The sequence below is a fragment of the Barbatula barbatula genome (genome assembly GCF_947034865.1).
Source record: "Barbatula barbatula genome assembly, chromosome: 9".
NCBI lineage: Eukaryota > Metazoa > Chordata > Actinopteri > Cypriniformes > Nemacheilidae > Barbatula > Barbatula barbatula.
Window position 1 is genome coordinate 12,882,826 of NC_136772.1, and position 22,584 is coordinate 12,905,409.

The following is a 22,584-nucleotide window of genomic DNA, read 5'->3' on the forward strand; positions in this document are numbered from 1 at the left end:
AATGTTGTATAAAAAAAATTCCATTGAACACAAAATGAGATATTTTGAAGAATTTAGGAAAGCGGACAGTTCTGGGCCACCTTTAACAAACCACACATTTGTCCTACTATGGTTGTGCATGATGTCCCAGAACTGACTTATTACTCAATTTCTTACAAAAATATCTTTCTCTGTGTTCTATAGGACAAATTCATTCGTACAGGTATGATATTACACGAGGGTGAGTAATTGATGACAGAACTGTCATTTTGGGGTGAACTATCCCTTCAAGTGCATCCTACAATTTCGCACAGATCAGTTAAAACGTGATTGGTATTTTCTTCGAATGAAGAGCCTCGTGTCTATGCGGTTTCTTCACTTGTAGCTTCACAAGCGTGCGTGTGTGTGTGTGTGTGTGTGTGTGTTCATGTGTGTGCGCGTATCCATCGGGACGCGCCTCCTCTCGACCTCTGATAGGCTCAGTCGAGCGTCTCATCCGCCTTTTAGGAAACCCTTGAGTTCACAGGATTCAGCTCGGACGTGTCATGAGTACAGAAAACTAAGGAGACTATCGACATAGGTGACTTTATTCGCTACGAAAAGGATACATCTGCCGCGACGAAAGTTTCACCACAGTTGTTTGAGTCATTTTAGGTAAGTAACCGGAACCTTTTCACTTGACCTGCTGCGTCTGTAAACTGAATCTATTATTGCACGAGCTCAAGCATTTCAAACCTGTGCGTGTGTTGCATGAGTAGCATACACGGTGTTTCATTCGTACAACATTTAAACTTTTACCTGTAAACGCAAATATTCGTGAATAGACAAACCACTGCTTTTAGAACACGAACTAAAAGATAAATAACAGTGACAAACTGTTTGACAGCGCAAACTGCAGCGCGTGCATTACATGAAGAGATACTGTACAGTGTACACTGCACTAAACTCTGCCATTGAGACAAAATTGAGCATGCAGTGATTTGATATTAAACGTATACTAAACAAAACTTACTAGGTGTGCCAAAGTAATAGTTTAAACCCCCGGGTCATCTAGTCTCTGCTTAAGAGATCTCTCACATACCTGTGCAGTACAGTGTCTCATAGCTTAGCAAGCAAGGTTGTATTTTGATATTTTGTAAAATCAAGAGGAATCTTCGTTCACGGTGTATACAAAAGATCAGGATCAGTTACCCGCCCTGAATCTATGGCAGGAATGTAGGCACAATGTCATTCATTTGTACAATATTATATGGAACTAATCAGGGCTCATTTATAATATTCGATATTCGTAACGTATAAGAAAAATGTTATGAATTTGAGATGGGTTGCTTCGTGTGGAGCTTTGTGTTTGCCATGTTTTGTAGGAGTGGTTAATTCACAGTGAGCCATGATGATCATCGACTACATATGTACGGTAGAACCTTAATGTGCCTTTGTTTTATCTGGATGTGCAATTTGCTGGAATCCCAGTTTGGTATTTGTTATGCAAGTGTATTTTGTATGTTATCTGGCTCATAGACAGTGCCTAGTGTTGACAGACCCTGTCTTCTCATTTCAATGACCTTTATACGAATGCACCTCTCTTAGCACAGTCTGGGTTTATCTGTAGGTTATCTATTTATCTTTATCTATAATATTTATATATGAGGACTATATACTAAGCTTGTGCACCTGTGCTGCGGAATACAAATTACACTGCTCGTTTCCACTTTGAGATTTTGTTCAAGAGAAAAGCGAGCCTTGAAACGTCTTATCTGTAGCTTGTGTAGGGGTGTGTGCGGAAAGACTCAACACGGGCAGCCAAGGACACAAGGGGAAGGAAAACTGTGAGAAATTGACACTTAGCAATTAGAGGACATCCATTGTGCGGGAGTTACTTATGAGGCAAGCTTTCTTTGATGTGAGATATAAATGTAAAAAATATTACATACATTTCCACTGAGTTAAAACGCTGGGAAAAGCCCTGATGACATCATTGCGACAGACAATGCAACGGGAATGTAGGAAAGCATGCAACCGAAGCATTCTCTTTACCTTTAAATTCACTATTATATCAGGTCAGATTAAAATGTGCAGTTCCTCACTTTTGAACAAACTATAAGGCCTTCTCTATAGTCTCGTCTTCCAGTCATGTTAAGAGCATTTCAAGGAAATGTATTGTCCCCAGCAAACATGCATAGGAAGAATAGAATTATACAGTTATGTGTGTCCAAAGCCCATCTGTAGACTGTCTGTTTTGTGAAGGGGCAACAGTCTTGGAAGAAGGGACACGGAAGGAACAATGAATTCAAGAAGAAAACGGTCAAGAGATGAAAAGAACCTCACCAGCGTGAAAAATTCATTTGTCTTCGTTTTTAAACTGCTCACGCAAGATTTATCGTCTCTTGAATATACTTTGGCGGGGGGGGGGGGGTGTGGTGTGATCAGTGTAACTCCAGATCATCTAACACATAGATTTGTCATTTTTTTAGGTTTTTATTTTTAGGTTTGGGCATTAAAATAATAAAACTCAATACTCGATATTGTAAAATCAATATACAGTTTGTCAAATGTTTTACAATGATGCTTAAACTTCTTGCGGCTTTAAATACAGAAAAAGACCAACCATTTTTAAGCATTTATAAAAAAAACATTTCATTAAACATTTCAACCAAATTGACTGGATTTATGACTTAATAAGCACATTTTTAAAAGCAAGATTTTAGCAACAGCGCTAGTGACTGACCAACAAAAAGCAAATGGAGAATGATTTTTGGATACTACAGTCTTTAATTGTTTTCATGACATTTTTAGTCGAAAAATCTGACATCTAGTTCACCCTTCAACAGATTATCTCAGATTTCTGGATTCCATTCTGTTTGTGCAAATACTTTCTCTTCACACAGTAATGCCCACATGTTTTTCTGTACATATCCATTGACCCAAAGAAACATTAGTTTCACCTCTGTGATGACATGTTTGAATCGGAGCAGGTGCGTCTCCAGATGTGCCATTATAGAATCCGAAAGGTGTTATTTGAGACCTCTCAATAACAAGGGGATGGAAGTATTAGAAGAGCATATATGGGTCATTTTTAGTTTACGTTATGACCAAGTATGAGGGCCATTATGTGATGGTATGATGTAAACAGGAGGAATGTCAGGCAAAGGTTTGAGTTGTTCATTCTCGGTGTGTTTAAGAGCTGGTTGTCTTAAATGATCTTTGATGGATTGTTTTACATTTTTTTTCGGGATGGTCATTCCCAACAACCAGCCTATCGATAAGCAAGATCATATCGTTTTTTAGTTCGTTTCCTTATTATTCATTTAGTGCTTTAGCTGTTTGTGTGGCAGTTTGCATGGTAAAATGATGTCGCATTTGTTTGGGTTTGGGTTTTGATCAAATAAAAATGATGTACACCACAGGTAGGGTGCAGTCTGACGGTGTTTTTATTGCAAATCAATTATTTTATAATTTTTTCTTCTGTGTGGTTATACCCCCTTCTCGTAATATCCACATCGTAACAAAACATGGCACCTTTCTACATGCGGTCAAGTCCATTGCGTGACTACCAGAGGTCGCATTAGACATCCCGTGTCATGGCGGGGGAGGGGGTTTAGTGTTCCATGTGCTGATCCAGTCCTCCATTACGCAGAGTGCCATCTCAATGAGGACAGCGAGGCAGAAGAGCGATGGCTTCATCTGACCCCTTTGTTTTCCTTCACAAAGTCTAGGAACTTGACAAAGGTTGATGGTCTTTAGGTAATGATGCTTCTTTATGGGCTGAACACATAACACATGCATGTGCACCGGAGCGTACGAGAGAGTCCCTCAACGTGGTGCATTACTTATGCTCCTTTTGAATTATTTAGCAAAGTTTGTTTTGCGTTAACTGCATGAGCGACTCGGGCAAGATCACTGTCACTGGGTCAGAGCGAGTGCCCGAGGCTTTCTGCGCTCTTAATGCAACTGTTATATTTGCCCGCTTCACTCTATTGTTTCGTTACTATAACTCGAGTCCTTTTTGCTCAATATATAGCCTATGTAGTGTATAGGATACATAGTGTGGTGTTCAGAAGCTTTTTTATGTTTTTAATGCTAATTAGATGCTCTGACACCCCATTTGAATGCTTTACTGAGCAGATGTATCCGATTTGTCTTACGGGGGCTTTTTCTGCACCCTGTAGTGAAGCTGCTGCCTTCTTTTGTTAGTCTATGAAGATTTATATGTAGTCTGTTAATAGGCTGGGTACCAAAAGATTTGAACATGAATGTTTAACTATTATAAGGGACTTCACTTCAATATTAATAAAATGAGATTTTTATATTATATTATATTGGAGAAAAATGTACATGTAACTAGAAAAATTGTTTATAAGATTAAACTGTTATTAACTGTAAGCTGAATGGTTTTATTTCTGGAAACCCCAGGATCCTTTTAATACCTTAGATTTTATTTATCTCATGTTTGTACATCTTGTTTCTGTAAGACAAGCATAATTTATTAAAAATAATTATTATATTTTCTATCATATTTTTAATACAAAGTGTTTTAAGCGAAACTTTCAAAGGTCCCCCGTAAAAAACGTACCAAACATTACATGTTTTTGACACCAGATATGAAACATGACTAAATGCTTGAATTTTATTATAAGTTAAATTATTACATTAATATTAAATTGTATTATTTCATTAATAGTAATAATGCATAATAATACTTACTATATTAATGTATAGTATAATTATGTTTTTAATTATTAACATTTTATAAGTATAATAAAAATAAGCATTATAATTTTACACTACACTATTGGAGTAAAACAGTCAAAAACAGTCAAATAAATCTACACAAATCATACAGTTTAATGTAAAGATTCTAATCTTTTTCGAAAACAAAGGACACTACATGCCACTGTTTTTTGTGAGTGAAAAATCTTTGAACCACACATGTATGCAATGAATGCTAATGCTTTGGTTTAAGCACAGGACGCACATTTCTCCCTCCTCAGTATCAGCAACCAGATATTTCTGCATGTCTCCAGAGGATTTTTCCTTTTTCCTTTGAAGTTTTATTCACCTCATGGAAACAAGTGCCTGGATTTTTGCGGATAAATCGCACTCCATATCCTGCAAGCAAAGCACTTTTAACCTCAACAATATAAAACTGTAATCATATCACTGGTCTAGTGTTCATCAGTCAGACTTAATGTGGTTTATACATTTAGTTTTAGAAATTTAGTTTATGCAACAGCTTAATCCATCTCATTCCTTCAAACAATTGTTGACCACATTTGGGAAGTATATGTTATAAATAATGTACTTGGACTGGTATGCAGACTAAATGAGATTATCCATTGTCAGGTGATCTCCAACAATCTATACGTGGTTTATAAATAGCTGTTTACTAGTAAACATGAACAAAGGAGCCAGTGAGTGAGAGGTGTGTTTTCCCCTCATCCAAGAAATCTGATTAAACTCAGACACACTATGTCCATGAAAAGGTCTTGCTGGGGCAATGTAAGGGTTCACCATCCAAGACCCAAAGACAAAAGAGGGAGTAAATCCTTTCATGAACATTTCTAAAATAGCCCCCTCTGCCTTCTCATCCTGGTTTTAGTGGTCCAAAGTTCAAGGGAATCAAACCCACCACGTGCTCCACCCTCTTGGTTTGCCACAGCTGCCTCAAAATATATTTTATCCCTCCTCAGTCCCCCACACCAAGACATTATTATAAATCTCCTTCCCTACAAAGGGTTCCACTCACTTCCCCTGTGTCCAGGATATGTGCTTCACCAAACCAAAGGGAGAGTATTAATGCAAAGAGCATTACGATCAAGATAAATCACCCAAACCCAAAGCAACAGAAGCAAGATGAATGGCTTAATAACTTGTATGAAGAGAATGAAACCTAATGGAGGAAGAGGATAAACATACATTGACTTGAATGAGACTTGAATAACAATTGACAAAGACGTTTAAAAATATGAAGAATAAGTCATGTTTTCAAAATGTTTAATAATAATTATTGTATTAATAATTATGAATGATCCAAACATGAACATTCTCTCATCATTTTTGTTTGAATAACATTGTGTTATTTATTCTTGACTATTTTATCATTCATTATTAAAGTAATGTAACACGATGTGTCAAAAAAAAGACAATAGAAAGCATTAGAACCCATTATAATATACATTTTTTCCACACTGGATTGTCCACCCATTAGAACAAGCCGTATGGCGTGTCGCATCGCGTTCGGTGTAGACACTCCAACTGACTCTGACGATTCATTTTTTGAGCATATTTTTGAAAATGAAATGTGAACAAACATATTTGACTTGAGTAATACATTTATATATGGCAGTTCTTCAGTAACTTTAAATCTCATACTATATCTTATGTCATAGTTTCATGGTAGTATTATCCTAACAGAGTATCATGGTAATATCGTTTTTGTAACTTCTATTTTCTCCGTTATCTGAGGCTGTTGCTGGTAACTAACCCATTGTTTTAGGCTTACATGTCTGATTCCGTGAGTCTTTCAATGTGTCAAGAGGCTGAAGAGGGGATTACCAATTCTACATCTGAACCGGACCACTTCAAAAGAATAGTGCTGGATTAGTGTGTTTGTGTGCATGTAGGATTTCAATTAGCTGGCTTGTGATTCTGATCCAACATGACTCTTTTGGATTTGTGGCACGGCTCATTGCTGTTTGGCTTGAAACGTTGTGCAGAGAAATGAAGAACTGCAGATTAATTTGTGTTTCCATATTAATCCCATGTATACTGGATGTCATTTGTATATAAGTATTATTATTATAAAATGTACAACTTTAAAACAAATTATACACTTAATTTATTTTATAATATATTATAAATTCATACATATTGTTTATGAAAATTAGATGCAACACTTAATTTGCATTTCATTTCATATTGTTTTGTTCGACTGAGACATTTGATTGGACAAAAATATGTATGTATATGCTTAAATGCATAATGTTCTGCTGTACAAACGTCATGTTAACCAAATGACAAAACTGTACACAGACTGCTTACAATTTTCCCAATTTCATTTTTATGCAATGTATTTTTTATTATTCATGGTAAGGCTTGTGCTCTCTCTCTCTTCAGGAGCTTGATGCTTCCTCGCTGTTCTGCTGCTTTTACTTCTCAAAGCTGTGCAGAATCTGGTCCAACAAGTTTTCAAAGTCACCAAAGAGGATTTGCATTTCTTTCTCTCCATTAATGGGAGTGACTGCCATTCACAGGCCGATTCACAACCCGGAATATCGTGTTTCTGACCGGAGTAATTCTTAATCACCTGGCAGTGGCTCAAGCAGGAACTTCTGGGCCCTTGACCTGTATGGAGCCCACGAATCCTCCACTGCTGTTTCTTTCCTCTGAGTAAGCCAGTGACCTGCAGTAATGAGACGAGATGAATGGCACTTGTGTATCGTACTGTACAGAAATGAAATCGGGCTTTTTTCCGGAGGGAATTCACAGCGTATTATTTCTTTTTCTTGCCACACAGTAAGTGTATCATCATCAGGGCTATTGTTATCAGATGACAAATACTTCTTGGTTTTATATATTATATTGTCATTTTTTAAGGGTAACAAATCAGGATTTGAGGAAATTGATGAAAAATATTGACGTCTGGTTTGGTTGCGAATCTCAGCTCAGTTTGTGACTGTAATAAAGTTCGTAAGATGGGAAGGAAGGAGGCGGGAACCGGCGAACATTTAAACTTTAAAACTTTAATTAAATAAACAATAAACACTGAACAATCCGGCAGCCACCTCGCGGTAGACTGCCGGCCATAAAACATACACAAACTAAACACAGTTTCGGGCCCGGTCCTCTCTCGTCAACAGTCCTGCCGAACATCCATTTAAGCTCCCAATCTCCTCCGTGATAAGATGCGGGACCGGTGCGCGCACAGCTGATTGCACTTATCACTCACGCCACCGGCCCCGCGTCACGGCTCTCGTCCCGCCTTCCTCACCACATACCCCCATCACCCCTTACAGGCCGGGGGGCACCCCCGAGACTGTACCTACTCCCCCCCCCTGGGGAGCCAGTCTCGGAGTCGGCAGCGCCTGGGGGTATGCACCGGCGAGACGAAAGAACGGAGACGGGAGCCCCCGGAGCGACAGGGACGAGAGAGGGGAGAGAGGAAAAGAAAAAAAAATTGTCCGGTTCCCTGACACGCTGTCACTCGGTCCTCAGCCCAGCCGAGAGGCTCTTCCTCGCGGTGCAATGCGGTGGTGCTGGACGTCGGGGGGACGGCCCGATCCTCCTCCGCCTCCTGGCGGTTGGCGATGGCCCTCGGCGTGAGGGCAGCCAGCAGCGGGTCCCCCGTTTCCTGTTCCTCACCCTCATGGTTGTTGGACACAGGATTCCGGCCCACGGCCAACGGCGACGACCCCTCCGCTCCCTCCTTAAGGCCGCCATCCAACCTCGGCCCAGGAGCACGGCAGCGAGCTCTCCGTCCCAGACGATTTTTCTTGCTCCAGCACCACCGCCTCGGGCAGCCGCCGGCGGACGTCCCTTGTCCGCGCTGCCCGAACTCCTCCGCACCACGATGCCCCTCGGCAGCGAGGGCTCTTCGACAGCATGCCCCTCCTTCCTCCCGGGTTTCGGCACCAATGTAATAAAGTTCGTAAGAAGGGAAGGAAGGAGGCGGGAACCGGCGAACATTTAAACTTTAAAACTTTAATTAAATAAACAATAAACACTGAACAATCCGGCAGCCACCTCGCGGTAGACTGCCGGCCATAAAACATACACAAACTAAACACAGTTTCGGGCCCGGTCCTCTCTCGTCAACAGTCCTGCCGAACATCCATTTAAGCTCCCAATCTCCTCCGTGATAAGATGCGGGACCGGTGCGCGCACAGCTGATTGCACTTATCACTCACGCCACCGGCCCCGCGTCACGGCTCTCGTCCCGCCTTCCTCACCACAGTGACATTGTCGAGATCTCTATCTGATGCTCTAATGGAGACGTGTGAGATTTCTGGGTGTTTTTCTCAGGAGAAAACATTTCATTTGCTTTCTATTTCATCTCATTGATGCCTAGAGGAAATAGTTGAGATATCGAAGAGATCTCATCTGTGATCTGTCTTGTAATGGGAAAATTTGCTTAGGTCTCGTGCTGTTCAGATTCTACAATACAGTTTTGGCCATTTTATACGCTGCTGTAGTACATTAGTGTACCGATGTGACGCATGATTCAAATGCAGCTAACGGATGATGTACAGCTTCAAACTGAAGATATGTTTGCATAATGGCAAACTCTGTCATGGAAAGAGCATCAAAGATGTTTCAACATGCTAGACATATACTCACCCCTCCATAGTAACTTGCCTCATAAACATACTGTACACATACAAGGTCAGAATCTCCATGAACAAAGACATACATCTAACACAAGTCTGTATTGCTTCTGTTTGATGCAATGTTTTCTTTACAGTTATGCTCTCTAATGCACCATGATCCTCCATAACGCTCTCCATACAACAGAACACTCTGATCAAACTAACCACGATCACTGCTTCCATTTTGAGGGCGATCTGCATGCGCTGAGGTCCTGATGACAGGTTTTGCTTGTGGACGTCACCTGGCAGATTATGAGAGAAGATTAGATGAGCCACTAAAGTTTAACCTAAGGCACTTCCTGATCGAGTCTGGATGCCACATTAATGATTATGTTTTGTTTGGTAACTGAGAAGTATTTAAAGTAAACATTTATCTGATGTTGAGATGCATTTGTCATCATTGTAATTATTAAGTTGGCATCACTTGTCATCATAATAATGAAATAAATGAAAATTGTCTTGTTTTAGTTCAAAACAAAAGGGATAGTTCGCCCAAAAATGAAAATTGTGTCATCATCCACGCAGTCTCTTGTCACTTCACACCTGTATGACTTTTTTATTTTGCATAACAGAAAATAAGGTATTTTAAAAACTGAACCACTATGGTACCCATTCACTTCTATTGTAAGGATGCAAAACCAATGCAAGTGAATGGGTTCCACCGGTTACCAACATTCTTTAAATATCTTCTTTTGTATTCTGCAGAAGAAAGAAACTCATACAGGTTTGAAATGACAAGAGAGTGAGTAAATGAATTTTCATCAAACTTTCACCAAAGCTCTCTACTTCAAAAATCAAAACTAAGGCTTTCTTACATTTTTGTCTTATTTTTATATGGTTCAGTCCTTTAGTATTATGAAAGGTCTTTTATCTCAGATGTCCTCAAAGTTCTGGCCTAGGCCTTTTCTGCTTGAAGGTCGAGGACATTAGATCTTCCAGCAACAGATAATGCAGAATAAGATGTCTCTGGTCTGAGGACACCTGCGTGGTGAAACTGAATCCATGTTCTCTTATCAGCAGGATGTCTTTGTGTTTCTCAAGGCTTTACTTAACTCATTCTCTCATAAGGCTCTAGTGATTTTATCAGAGCTGTAGATTCACCTGCAAGCTTGTGTTTATGTGAGAGTCATTCTGAAATTCTAAAGCACTCCTGACCATTTTATTTGTTCACATGCAGGTGCACCCGCCTGGGTTTGGTTAGGAAAATGTATGACTTGAATCAGGTTATTAAAAACATATTTACATTAGGGCTACAATTTGTTATAATGCAGGAACGTATGCTTTTTGTCTGCATTGGCTTTATTTTATTCTCAGTGGGAGGTTTTTTGTTGGATATTGTTTCTTATTGCATTAATGATTTTTATCCCATTAGGCTAAAGATGTATTACTGCATTATCTGCCCCAGTTCTGCATGCGTCTAAGCCAAACCCATCCGTTATATCTTTCTAACATAATTCTAAAAGCCCAGGAGAATATCTAATTTATTATCTCTGATGTTTGTGTAAGAGAAAGGCCAACACATTTATCAAAGGTCTGGCAAAACACACTTAAATTGTTTGTTGACATTCCCGCTCAATGGCTCAATGTGTCAGCTTGTGGGACCTGCAGCTAAAAACCGAAAAGGATCCTTTTCAACACCCTTAGACCTTCAGTGGGGAATGAATCACTTTGACGAAACCTAATGCGGTTTTACATAGCTGTGCTGTACCCCTACAGCCTTTGAGAGGTCATGAGCTCAGTGTCGGCCTATTTAATAATTTTTCCGAGCCTAGTATGCTTAACACAATAAACAGGGGGAAATCTGGAAATCTTGTCCTGTCCCAGACAGGAAACCACTGTGATCACGCTGGACCTGTAAAACTTTAGAACTCTTATCAGTAACTGCAAATAATGACACTAAAGGAAAATATCAACACAAATTCTGGTACCTGACATTCACGTTTCACATTTCACAGGATATTACTATCTTTAACATCTTAAGCAATATTGCTTATGAGCAAATGGAAGTATTAAGTGCTATTCTGTATTCATTCTTATTAATGGACCACAGAAAAGCAGTTGACGCTTTTAAGATGTTTTCTTGCATTCCTGGTTCAGACTGGTATAAACTGGGGGATAACATGATGGTTCTTTGAATCTTTGATAGATAATTTGATACAGTAATTTCCCATATGAGTGAATTTTGGTAGTTCATCTTATACCCTGTATATTGAGTACAGCACATACCGATTTCTGACCATTTCTGATTCTGATAAGATGTCTGCAAACCCTTTACAAACAGTTAGCATCAACTGTGAACTGCATGATAAAATCAAACACTAAACATTTAACACTAACCATTTACTTTTAGTAACCATTTAGTTTTTTTTTACTTCAGGTAAAAGTCTCAGGACTCTGGTAGACCTTAGAAGTTATATTGATAATAGTACTTTCAGAACTCGTGTCTGCATGAAGGCAAATCTTGAAACTGCATTTTCATAAATTTACACAGATTTAGAGAAAGTCATGTATTGTGTGAAATGGGTTGATTTTGAGTTTCTCTGAAGCCTTTGTTTCAGTAACAAAAAACACAGAGCTTTTAGTTTAAAGCATGTGCTTTTTCTACAGCTTATCCTTTCAAGGGATTTTGTTTGCCTGAAACAAGTATCTCGCCAAAAAGCATTACAGATCCTTCTCATTTCAGCCCCTTTTCAGCCTAACAATAAACATGACAAAAAAAATCTAACAAATAATAGCAAAGAAAGGGGAACAATTTACCAGGGAAAGATCCAAAACATTATTTTATATATATATATATATGTTTTATAATATTCAGTATTTTAATATGTAGGGCTGTAACTGTGTTTTGTTAACTAAACTCAATTCAAACACATGCCTCACATAAATGTTCTGTTTCATTAAACGTGATCCTGTTTAGTGGACTGTAAACATAGATGTCCATTTTTCGGTGTGCATCAAAGAGGTTTTATTGTGACCATGGCATCCAGTATTTGGAAACAATGGATCACTGTTTGTTCTCTGCTGTCAACAACCAAACCAAACAGTTAAGAGGAGTCAGAGTTGATGAAAGGTCGGGACATTGGCAGACTGCTGACACCGTAATTGATATAATGAGGCACTTGCTCTTTGTGTTTTTTTTTGTTTTGTTTTCTGAGAGATTGTAATGCGTTTTAACTGCTTTTTATCTCATATTTATGTGCTGGCTGATAGTGAAGTTTGTAAACCTAAATGGTTTTATGTTTATGAATATTTGTTGTTTTTAACAGGTGTCGTGTTGGATCTGGATTCTTGCACATGTGAGTTTTACTCCAGAAATGGAACCCTGGCCGATTATGGCCTGGGGCTTAATGCTGAGCGCCATCGCTGGCTGGATAAAAACTGTTCAATCGAGGGACTTCACAGAAAAAGACATCATTTTCCTTCATCCCTCAAGTAAGTTCACATTCTGAAAGTTGATGACAATTTATAACAACATCTTTAAAAGTGGAATTTATTTAGTTCATCATCACAAACAGTAACGCATTTATGAAGTAAAGGAAAGCTTTTTGAAACACAATGCACAATAATATTTTACAGTAGGTGTTTACAGACTCAGATTATACAGTATGATCTTTATATTTCCACTGATGTCATTGATGTCACTGTTTTCCATTGCCAAAGAACACATAGAAACAGCTGGGCTTTAGTGTGCTCCGAATATAATCCACGTTTTCCATTTGTCAGTGAGGAATTCCACGGAAACAAAGAGGGTCAAACCTCAGTTGTCAGTCATGGCTTCTGTAGATCTTTTTAAGTCAGGGTCGGTGTGAAGCTGTCGGATCTTCTCGCTTTTCTGATTATGACAGGCTTGGTTCTCAGAGCCCCCAACCTCATCTTGTTTTCATATCTCATTCATCCCTTATATTACAGATCGAGACTAAACATGAATCATATACCCTGTATATATTTGGATATTTAGTAATTGTCTGAATACATGATTATTATATTTGCTTATATACACTCCCCTAAAGGATTATTAGGAAAACATGTTCAATTTCTCATTAAAGCAATTATCTAATCAACTAATCATATGGCAGTTGCTTCAATGCATTTAGGGGTTTGGTCCTGGTCAAGACAATCTCCTGAACTCCAAACTGAATGTCAGAATGGGAAAGAAAGGTGATTTAAGCAATTTTGAATGTGGCATGGTTGTTGGTACCAGACTGGCCGGTCTGAGTATTTCACAATCTGCTCAGTTACTGCGATTTTCACGCACAACCATTTCTAGGGTTTACAAAGAAGGGAAAAACATCCAGGTTGTCCTGTGGGCAAAATGGGCCGACTGATTCAAGCTGATAGAAGAGCAACTTTGACCGAAATATCCACTTGTTACAACCGAGGTATGCAGCAAAGCATTTGTGAAGCCACAACACGCACAACCTTGAGGCGGGTGGGATACAACAGCAGAAGACCCCACCGTGTCTCACCAAATTGGACAGTTGAAGACTGGAAAAATGTTGCCTGGTCTGATGAGTCTCGATTTCTGTTGAGACATTCAGATGGTAGACTCAGAATTGTAGCGTAAACAGAATGAGAACATTGTTACCACTGTGCAGGCTGGTGGTGGTGGTGTAATGGTGTGGGGGATGTTTTCTTGGCACACTTTAGGCCCCTTAGTGCCAATTGGGCATCGTTTAAATGCCACGACCTACCTGAGCATTGTTTCTGACCATGTCCATCCCTTTATGACCACCATGTACCCATCCTCTAATGGCTACTTCCAGCAGGATAATGCGCCATGTCACAAAGCTCGAATCATTTCAAATTGGTTTCTTGATGTCTTTATAATTTCTTCCAAACGGAGGGCCGGACAATATGTTTTTTGAAAATAAATATTTAATCAATTTAGCCCAGTTGGATATACTGTCATTTATTTTACGTTTTGATATATGTATGTATAGGCCCTGTGGCTTTATGGGAATGCACTCTTAATAGAAGTCTGATAATTAATATTTGTAAATAAAAAACTGGTGAATTGCACCTGCTGATAGCGGACAGTATTTGCATATGCTGTATACTGTACACATTTATTTGCATGGTTTTGCATGCAGATGTACTAATCCAACGATTTGCCGCTGATACTGAGAGATAGCATGAGTTGGTAATGTTGTTTCTGCTCTGCTTAGAGGATTAATCTTAACAATCTGTCACTCTTTCATAATGGTTAGCAGGACCTCCCAAGATCATTTCAGCTGTGTGCTGGATCTCGACTGTAAAGCTGGAAGTATCTGCTCAATATACCAGCAGGGATCGTCTGTGTGTGTGTGTGTGTGTGTGTGTGTGTGGAAATCAGTCCTTATGAGATCCCAACGGTACTTTGTGACCTCCTGATATCCAGCTGTTGTATATTGATGTACAGGATGTGATATTATGGTGAAGTTAATTTAAATCTTTACAGACGGCAAGTATTGGTTTACTACCCCATGAGACCATTCACAGAAGACATCATACTCCACATACTTTGCATCTTTAGCCCCCCTTCATAGATTATGATATATTATGAAAGGTTTGGTTCCAAAATGAGTTCGGTTCAAAAATAATGTTTTTTTCATTGTGCATTCAAATAAATATCAATCAAACTGCAAACTATTGTTTTGATTTGATTTAAGCCATAACAACAAAAGAAGACATCTAACTAACACCAACAAACAAAATCAAAACATGATAACATAATAAAAAATCATTTTGGAACCAAACTCTTAATTTATTCAGCCTGAGATGTTGGGATATGCTGTAAATGTAGAGAGACCAAATAATTGTATGTCTACTGTACTCTAGTTATGTTGTCCTATAAATATAGAAGTAACAATGCAGATGTTTTATTTTATTAATTATTTAGTGTTCTGACTATATGGCCATATACATAAGCATCAAGTTCATATATACATCACTTCATATCATGCAGTAAAGGAGAGACTGATATTAGAGAACTAATATTGTAAACGTGTCAGCTGAAATGAAGCATTATTGTGAATAATCGTAATGAGTTCAATTGATTGAAATGTAGTTTTCTTTTGTAAACTGTTTTCCAGCCACTCCATATCCAGGTGGATTTAAATGTTTTACCTGTGAAGATGCTCCTGACAACTATGAATGCAATCGGTGGGCTCCAGATCTGTACTGTCCAAGAGGTACCAACGTTTCCTTTACCCTTTTGGGAATAACATTTGAATCGAGCCGACCACTATCACATCTCTTTGTATATTTGACCCCCTCATAAAACAGCAACACAGCATCTTTTAAATTCTACTAACCCAAATATACTTAAGTTTTACTGGGATTATGCACTTAGCCATAGATCGTGTGTTTAACTGCCGTCTCTCTATACGCACGTCTCTCCATATAGGCCTAATTCAGTCCGTAAATGTTTTAGCAGTGAACAGTCTCCCATATAAGGCACGCTAAACACGCTGTGTTCGGGCTGATTTATAGCCCTGTGTTAATGACTCAGCAGCTCTAAATCTCTAAAAGACATCGATTCGTTCAGTAAGAACACATGCTGCTGCAGGTCATCTGGAATATTGCAGGGAATATATACATTTCATATACGTTTCCTGTGTTTTCAGCATGTACAGTAGTTTGAAAATATTGTGCAATATTGTGCGATTGTATGAATCGTATTACAGGCACAGTTATTACAATTTGGCAACAAAGTGGCTAAAGGCAAGTACTGCAAGACCCTGCAGGAAAACCGCTTTCCCCAAGAAAATCTGATTCCTAACAAGACTTAATGTTCTGTTTTGTAATGTAAAAGTATGCTCCTGAGAAAATGAAGTCAATGAGAACTTGCTCTGTGACTTTCAGAAAGCCGATACTGCTACACACTTCATAAGACGAGCTGGGATGAAAACACGGTTGCGGTGACCAAGCGTTGTGTGGCGCTGGACGACTGCCTTTCCACAGGGTGCACTGATATAGACCATGAAGGAAATAAGGTGAGCTTTTAAACTTTAGAGCTAAATACGCTCCCATACCAATACAGTGATTATTGACATATTGTAACATGTTCATTTATAGTGTTATAATATTTTGTATCTCCCAGTGGGGAAATACAAGTTTAAAAACACACCATGAAAAGTGTAACATTTCAAATAAACAGTATCTTAAAAATTCTGCTCCTCCTTTATATTTAGTTCTCATTTCAGCTTAGAAAGAGTCCACTTGTGATTGTGAACAAGTGGGTGATAAACACTTCTGGTCCACATGTCTTGGGATACGGCTCAAGACAGCCACACTAAACTGCTCTTTAGTTAATCCATTTATCTTCTCTCGTGATTTGGCTCTAGATGAGATAAAGTTGTGCTGGTGTTTCTCAGTAATCCTTGTGTTAGTAATCCTTGTTGAAAGGTGCGCCCAGACAGGGCCTGACATCTATGTCTTTTACCTCTAGCGCTGGACATGAGTTATGCAGAGGGCAGATGTGAGGAGGGGAGATTGATAGATAAATGTGGTTGTAAAGATTCCACTGCTACACTAGAAGCAAAAGGTTCATTCTAAGGTTAAAGGCAACATTTGTTACATCATTATAATATGTGCGCACTGGGACACAATTGGTCATTGTAGTTATGTGTATTTGCGAACTGAATTGTGATTGGTCCTTTATACGGTTTTCAGTCACACCAAGGGTATGGACATGTCGTCACTTTACCACGTGAACACCACATGAGCACGCCGGAGCAAAACCCCCGTCGGTGGCAAAACACTCAGCAAAATAACTGCTTACAATATCAGGAAACGCAATTCCGAGCAACACTTCAGTGTCCAAGAACACCTGATTCCTATGTAAGTCGTAGGGAAGTTGTAAGGATCAACGTCGAGTCCCGCTGCTTGTAATTTCAGCAAATAATTGCGTGTTTTATGAATGAATGATGCATTTGCATAGCGCTTTATAGTGTATTGCTGTACTCACAAACTGTTTTACAATCATATGAGGGGGTCTTCCTCAACCACCACTTGGATGATGCGACGGCAGCCACAGTACAATGGCGCCAGTGCGCTCAGCACACACCAGCTCTAGGTGGAGAGGAGAGATAGAGCCAATTCAGAGGGTGGGAATTATCAGGAGGCCATGATTGACAAGGGCCAGTGGAGGGAATCTGGCCCGGACACCAGGGTTATACCCCTACTCTTTACAAGAAGTGCAATGGGATCTTTGATAACCACAGGGAGTCAGGACCTCGGTTTGACGTCTCATTCCGTAGGATGCAGTCCCGGTTTCTTTGTCTCTCTTACTGCCATTTTACTGGGTGTTTTGCCACAAAGGGGAGCCTGTCCCAGGGCGCGTCCCATCATGTTCACGTGGGAAAGTGACGTCAATGCATACCTTCTATACTGCATTGATTCTCATTGCATTTACGACGTTGTCTCTAGTTTTAGCATCTTTTCAGACCTCTTTGGAAACGTTTATGTCCAAAAAAGCACTCGACGTTTTGGTCAAACTGTAGCATCCCTTAGTATACTGTAGTGCATGTACTGTAGTTTTAAAGGGGCGTTCAATTACATTTTTAAATGTTTTTGACAGAAACGAGAACAGTGTTTTTCCGTGTTTATAAGCATAGAGAAAAGGAAAGAAGTGCTGAAACTATAGTATGCAGAAAATATAGAGACCACTACAGAAATATATTCCGTTTTTATGAATTTACTATTAATAAATATAATTAAAATAATTATTTTTGTTTACTTCTGTGAACTAGTAGCAACATTTTATCCTAATTTCAAATTAAATGTATTTGCATTTATTTGCAGAAAATGAAAACAGGACAAACTAGTGAAAATACAAAAATCTTGCATACAGCAAATAAAACAAGTTTATATTCAATTTTAAACATCACAATACTAATGTTTTTACATGTAGTTTAGGATCAGTTCAAAAATGTATATATGACGGAATAAGCCTGATTTTTCACTTTGTTGTTGGATGACTTAATGCCATTCAACAGACACTGGACTGGAATCACCAAAATACACGCAGAAATGTTGATTAAAGGCATAATTGGAGAGGTTTCTTTTTTTTCATCTCTGTATGATGCAATAGCATCATAAATTTACTTATTAACCCATGACGTCATCTGATGACACAACTGTCTCACACACAACTGAGAGAAAAACGAGAAGCATGTCCTGTGTAATGACGTCATTACTGTTTCTTTCGGAAACACAAATCGAATATTTTTTTTAACACATTTATAAATCAAATCTTTTTTAATCCTTGCATATGTTTGGTTGTCTTACCACAGATCTGCACGTCCTGTTGTGAAGGCAACATCTGCAACCTGGCCCTCCCACGAAACGAGACTGATGCCATTTTTTCCACCACGTCCCCCATTAACAAAAGCTTGCGGCCAACACGAAGTCACACGCTGCTGTCTGTCTGTATAGTCAGTCTGTTGCTTCACAGTGTTAACTTTGAGACCCATCCATGATGGATGAAATCACATGAAATTAGGAGACGGTTGACTTGTTCGTGGTCTTCACTTTCCTCAAAATGAAGTGTTATTGTTAGACATTTTATGTTTTCATACTAATGTTTGCTATGACAAATTCTACAGTGGCCTACAGAATGGTTTAAAACCTTTGGAGCCATATTCCTTAAACTGTGTTTAATATCTGATATATCACTTTTGTTACACTGGACACAGGAAAGAGTGTTGGGGTGGAAAGGGGGATATTTATGGCAAACTGAAGCAATCTGCACAATTTTTTTCTTTTAATCAAATGTGAGTTGTGTTGTATACATTTGTATAGATATATTTATTTTTTTATCATCCTTTTTGTAGGAAACCTCAACAGTGTGTTCAATGTTAGATCGAACCTATAACATTCCACCCATAGGTAACTGCTCTCATCCTTGTTGTCATTCAGATAATGTCAAACGTTTTTGGGAAAAGGGCTTGGCGTCTAGGAAACAGTATGGAAAAAAGAGCTACCTTCCTCAGCCCTATTCATCAAACCTTCTATTAGCTTTTGCACTTCCATTTGTTCTTGTACCATATTGACACACTCTTAAAGCACTTGTGTACAGATGTTTGTCACATGGAAGTGAACTAATAATACTTCATGAACATGTTGCCTCCACATAGCATAGTGAAGGGCTGTAAGATTATTGTGTATGTTTCTATAACACTGTACTGTAAAATCAAAAATCAGTCCGCAAATAAGTGTTGAGTTCAGTGTTATTTTGTAATGTATTTCTGTAATCTGTTGTCTGTAATGTATTATTTTTTTCATCTGTCAGTCTGCTTCTTAAACTTAGAAAGTTATGACGTGTATTGTAGCATTTACGCTAAAATCAGTTTTAACTCTGTAAAATATAAAGGGCAATGGGCATGATTATCACAGAAGGGCTTTTGTCTCTTTACTCAGGTAGACCAGCCAGTGCCAGTTCAGTCATGCCCAAAACACTTTCTAGTGACTTAATGTTCACACATAAAATATCATAATATATCATAATGAAATCAGCTCAGACTAATAACATTAAGTACATAACGCACGCATGATGTGTAATAAGTTTGCATTATTTTTTTCTTCTTTTCTACTCCAAGAAGTCAAGAATGCTGCATGTGTGCCAAGGTCTGTTGTAAATGTAGATATTTTTCTACACGTTTATAGTATCCTTGTATATTATTGTGTACATAGTTTTTCGATATGCTTTGTTATGTCAGGCTAAGGATCATTATGTGTTAATCATGCATTCACAGTCAATACATAATACGTCTGTGGTCGTTTCCTACCAGTTTTGTATTAAATGTAAATCCATAATGTTAACTGTTATTTTGTTTACTGCTAATAAAAGCAAAACTCAAAAGGAGGTTTGTGTGGGCTGGATTGTACAGACGTATGATTTAAAAGAAAACACAAATTGCAAAAGGGTTTAGACTCACTGTTCTTTCTGAATGATACTTTGCTGGCTATTTGAGTCACACAAAGATATTTCTGTGTTTTGTTCCATTTTCCTGATGTTCCACCCACACACAATACTTTCTAAATCTAGCCCTATTTTTCCCTTTTACAGTACAGTCTGCTAGTCAGAGTTCATAACCACTAACAGAGCAAAATCTATAGTAACTTATGTGTACATAAGCAATATAAACTAGATGGAAAAAATCAGTTTTACCTCATAAGAATAAAAGCAAATTACATCTTTGCTTTTATTCAACAGATATAATCGGTTTCGTATCACTTAAGTTTGGACATCATTTATAGACAGGTTTAGCTTTGATTTTATGAGGTTTAAGGAGTAGTTGTAGCTCTTTGGAACAGCAGAAAAGAAGAAACCCAACTCTATTAAGCCACAAGACAGAGGTCAAAGGTCAACACCCAGTACCCTCTTGGTCATTTGAGTCACAGATGGACTGCAGGTTGATTCGAAGCAGGCTTCGCTCGGTTATAGGGCGTTTAGTAACAGTCTGTAGAAATAAAGCTCTCCAATGACCTCTTAATAAAATGCTGGACGATAGAATAAACCAAAATAGCTGCTCCATCCTTTGCGTTGTGTGGTTTTATTGACACATCTTCATTACTTTGTGACTTGTTATGTGAATATTCTGACCACACTTTCATATAATAAAGAAAAAAATCTTAATAATGGATTTTTTGTTTTGAGTAAAATACTCCAGTCAAATCTTAGCAGTCTCTCTGAAAGTTTCCAAGACAAAACAAACGTTGCCTTCATCCTCCTGCTCTCCTCCACTAATCCAGTTTCTCGGCTCATTCCCTGCCGATACAAAGTCAAATTTCCTCTCTAATGCTGACTTTCCAGATGAGCAGTAACATGTTTTTAATGATCAAGAGCGGCTGCAGGCCGAGTTTCAGGTACCTTGCCTGAAGTCCAAAGAATGACCCTCATTGTTGGAGGGCATAGCAGCATATCCTGTTCAGTATGTCCATGCTGAGATTTTAATTACTCCACTGCAGAGCTTCGGGACAGATTGAGCAGCAATGGAAACAAGCAAAGCCCTTCTTTGTGGGAAAATGCAAACCGTCTGCATTCAGCATGACTGCACTATAGATGCACTAGCATGAGCGACGCTAATATCCAAATATACTGTATGTCTTAATCCACTTTCTAAGATCATAGTTTTATACTACTGCTCATAATACAAATGAGTCACTACTGTTATAGTATTAAATGTGTATTTTACATGTATAGCCTAAAGTACAACACGTGCTGATACAAGATTAAGCTTTAAAGAGTGTTATTCTATTAAGTTTAAAGGCTGGAGATTTTGTCTAGCACACATCAGGAACTAATGAATAGTCTCATGGGAACATCAGTGTGAGCAGATGGAGAGAGAGCAGAGGATGTCTCACAAACACCAGGTGACTGCTGGGCGCTTGGAGTTTTTTGCATTAATCCAAACACGGTGTGAATCTAGTAACAGTGGAGACTAAAGGGTGGAGACTAAAACAGATAATGATGTAAGCGTGAAGTGTCTGCAGAGGAAGCCTGAGACGGTGGGAAAATCTCACAGGATAGGATGGATGTCTACTTGAGTGTTTCGGGAAGACTTGAGGAAGGATTGGTCTGAGTAAAGTGCAAAGTCCTACTAATCTGTAACCACGGCTTGAACATTTTAATGGCTGAATTACAAGACGATGATAGATGATGAATTTATTCATGCCCTGGGGGAATAAAGGCCCGGGATAAACCACAAAATATGAAAGATGGATCCTAAAAATAGCTTTTTGTTATTGGACAAAAACAAAGCTTTTTAAAAAAGCTGCAACGCAAGCAGCACAAAGAAATACAAAGAGATAAACAGCACATAAACGTCTGATTCTTAAAGGCAAAAAACAAATAACAGTAACCTAATACAAACTTATTTATTAATGCTTATTAACAGCTTATTTTTGGCCAGCAAAATAAATGAAAAATACCTTTATAATCACAATTATAAATGATAAGTTCGCTTTTAAAATTGTATTTGAACAAATATGAACGTTTTATGTTATTGGCATTTCAGAGCAATAATCGTGTTTTAAGCCCTATTCTATTTCATTTGTCTGCTTAAAACAATCTTCAGATTTTATAAAGAATATTATGATTGATTTCTTAGTCTGCTTATTCATTTCAAGTTCAAACTGTCTACATCTGTTTAAGTCATTACAGTGGCTGCTGTTTGCTGACAAGACCTGACAATGGGAACATAGGAAGAAACATAGGAAAATGATCCAAAATAGCATTAAGTTACTTCAGAAGAAACAT

The 22,584-nt window shown here is 38.5% G+C and overlaps 1 protein-coding gene across 1 annotated transcript; it reads left to right on the forward strand.

The window, feature by feature from the left end:
* The first annotated feature begins 484 nt into the window (after window positions 1-484).
* lypd6 (LY6/PLAUR domain containing 6) lies at window positions 485-20,186 on the forward strand. Its single transcript, XM_079463728.1, has 5 exons — window positions 485-633; window positions 12,608-12,773; window positions 15,413-15,511; window positions 16,185-16,315; window positions 18,617-20,186. The coding sequence occupies exons 2-5, from the start codon at window positions 12,656-12,658 to the stop codon at window positions 18,800-18,802; spliced, it is 534 nt and encodes a 177-aa protein (XP_079319854.1). The 5' UTR covers window positions 485-633; window positions 12,608-12,655; the 3' UTR covers window positions 18,803-20,186.
* Window positions 20,187-22,584: the final 2,398 nt, after the last annotated feature.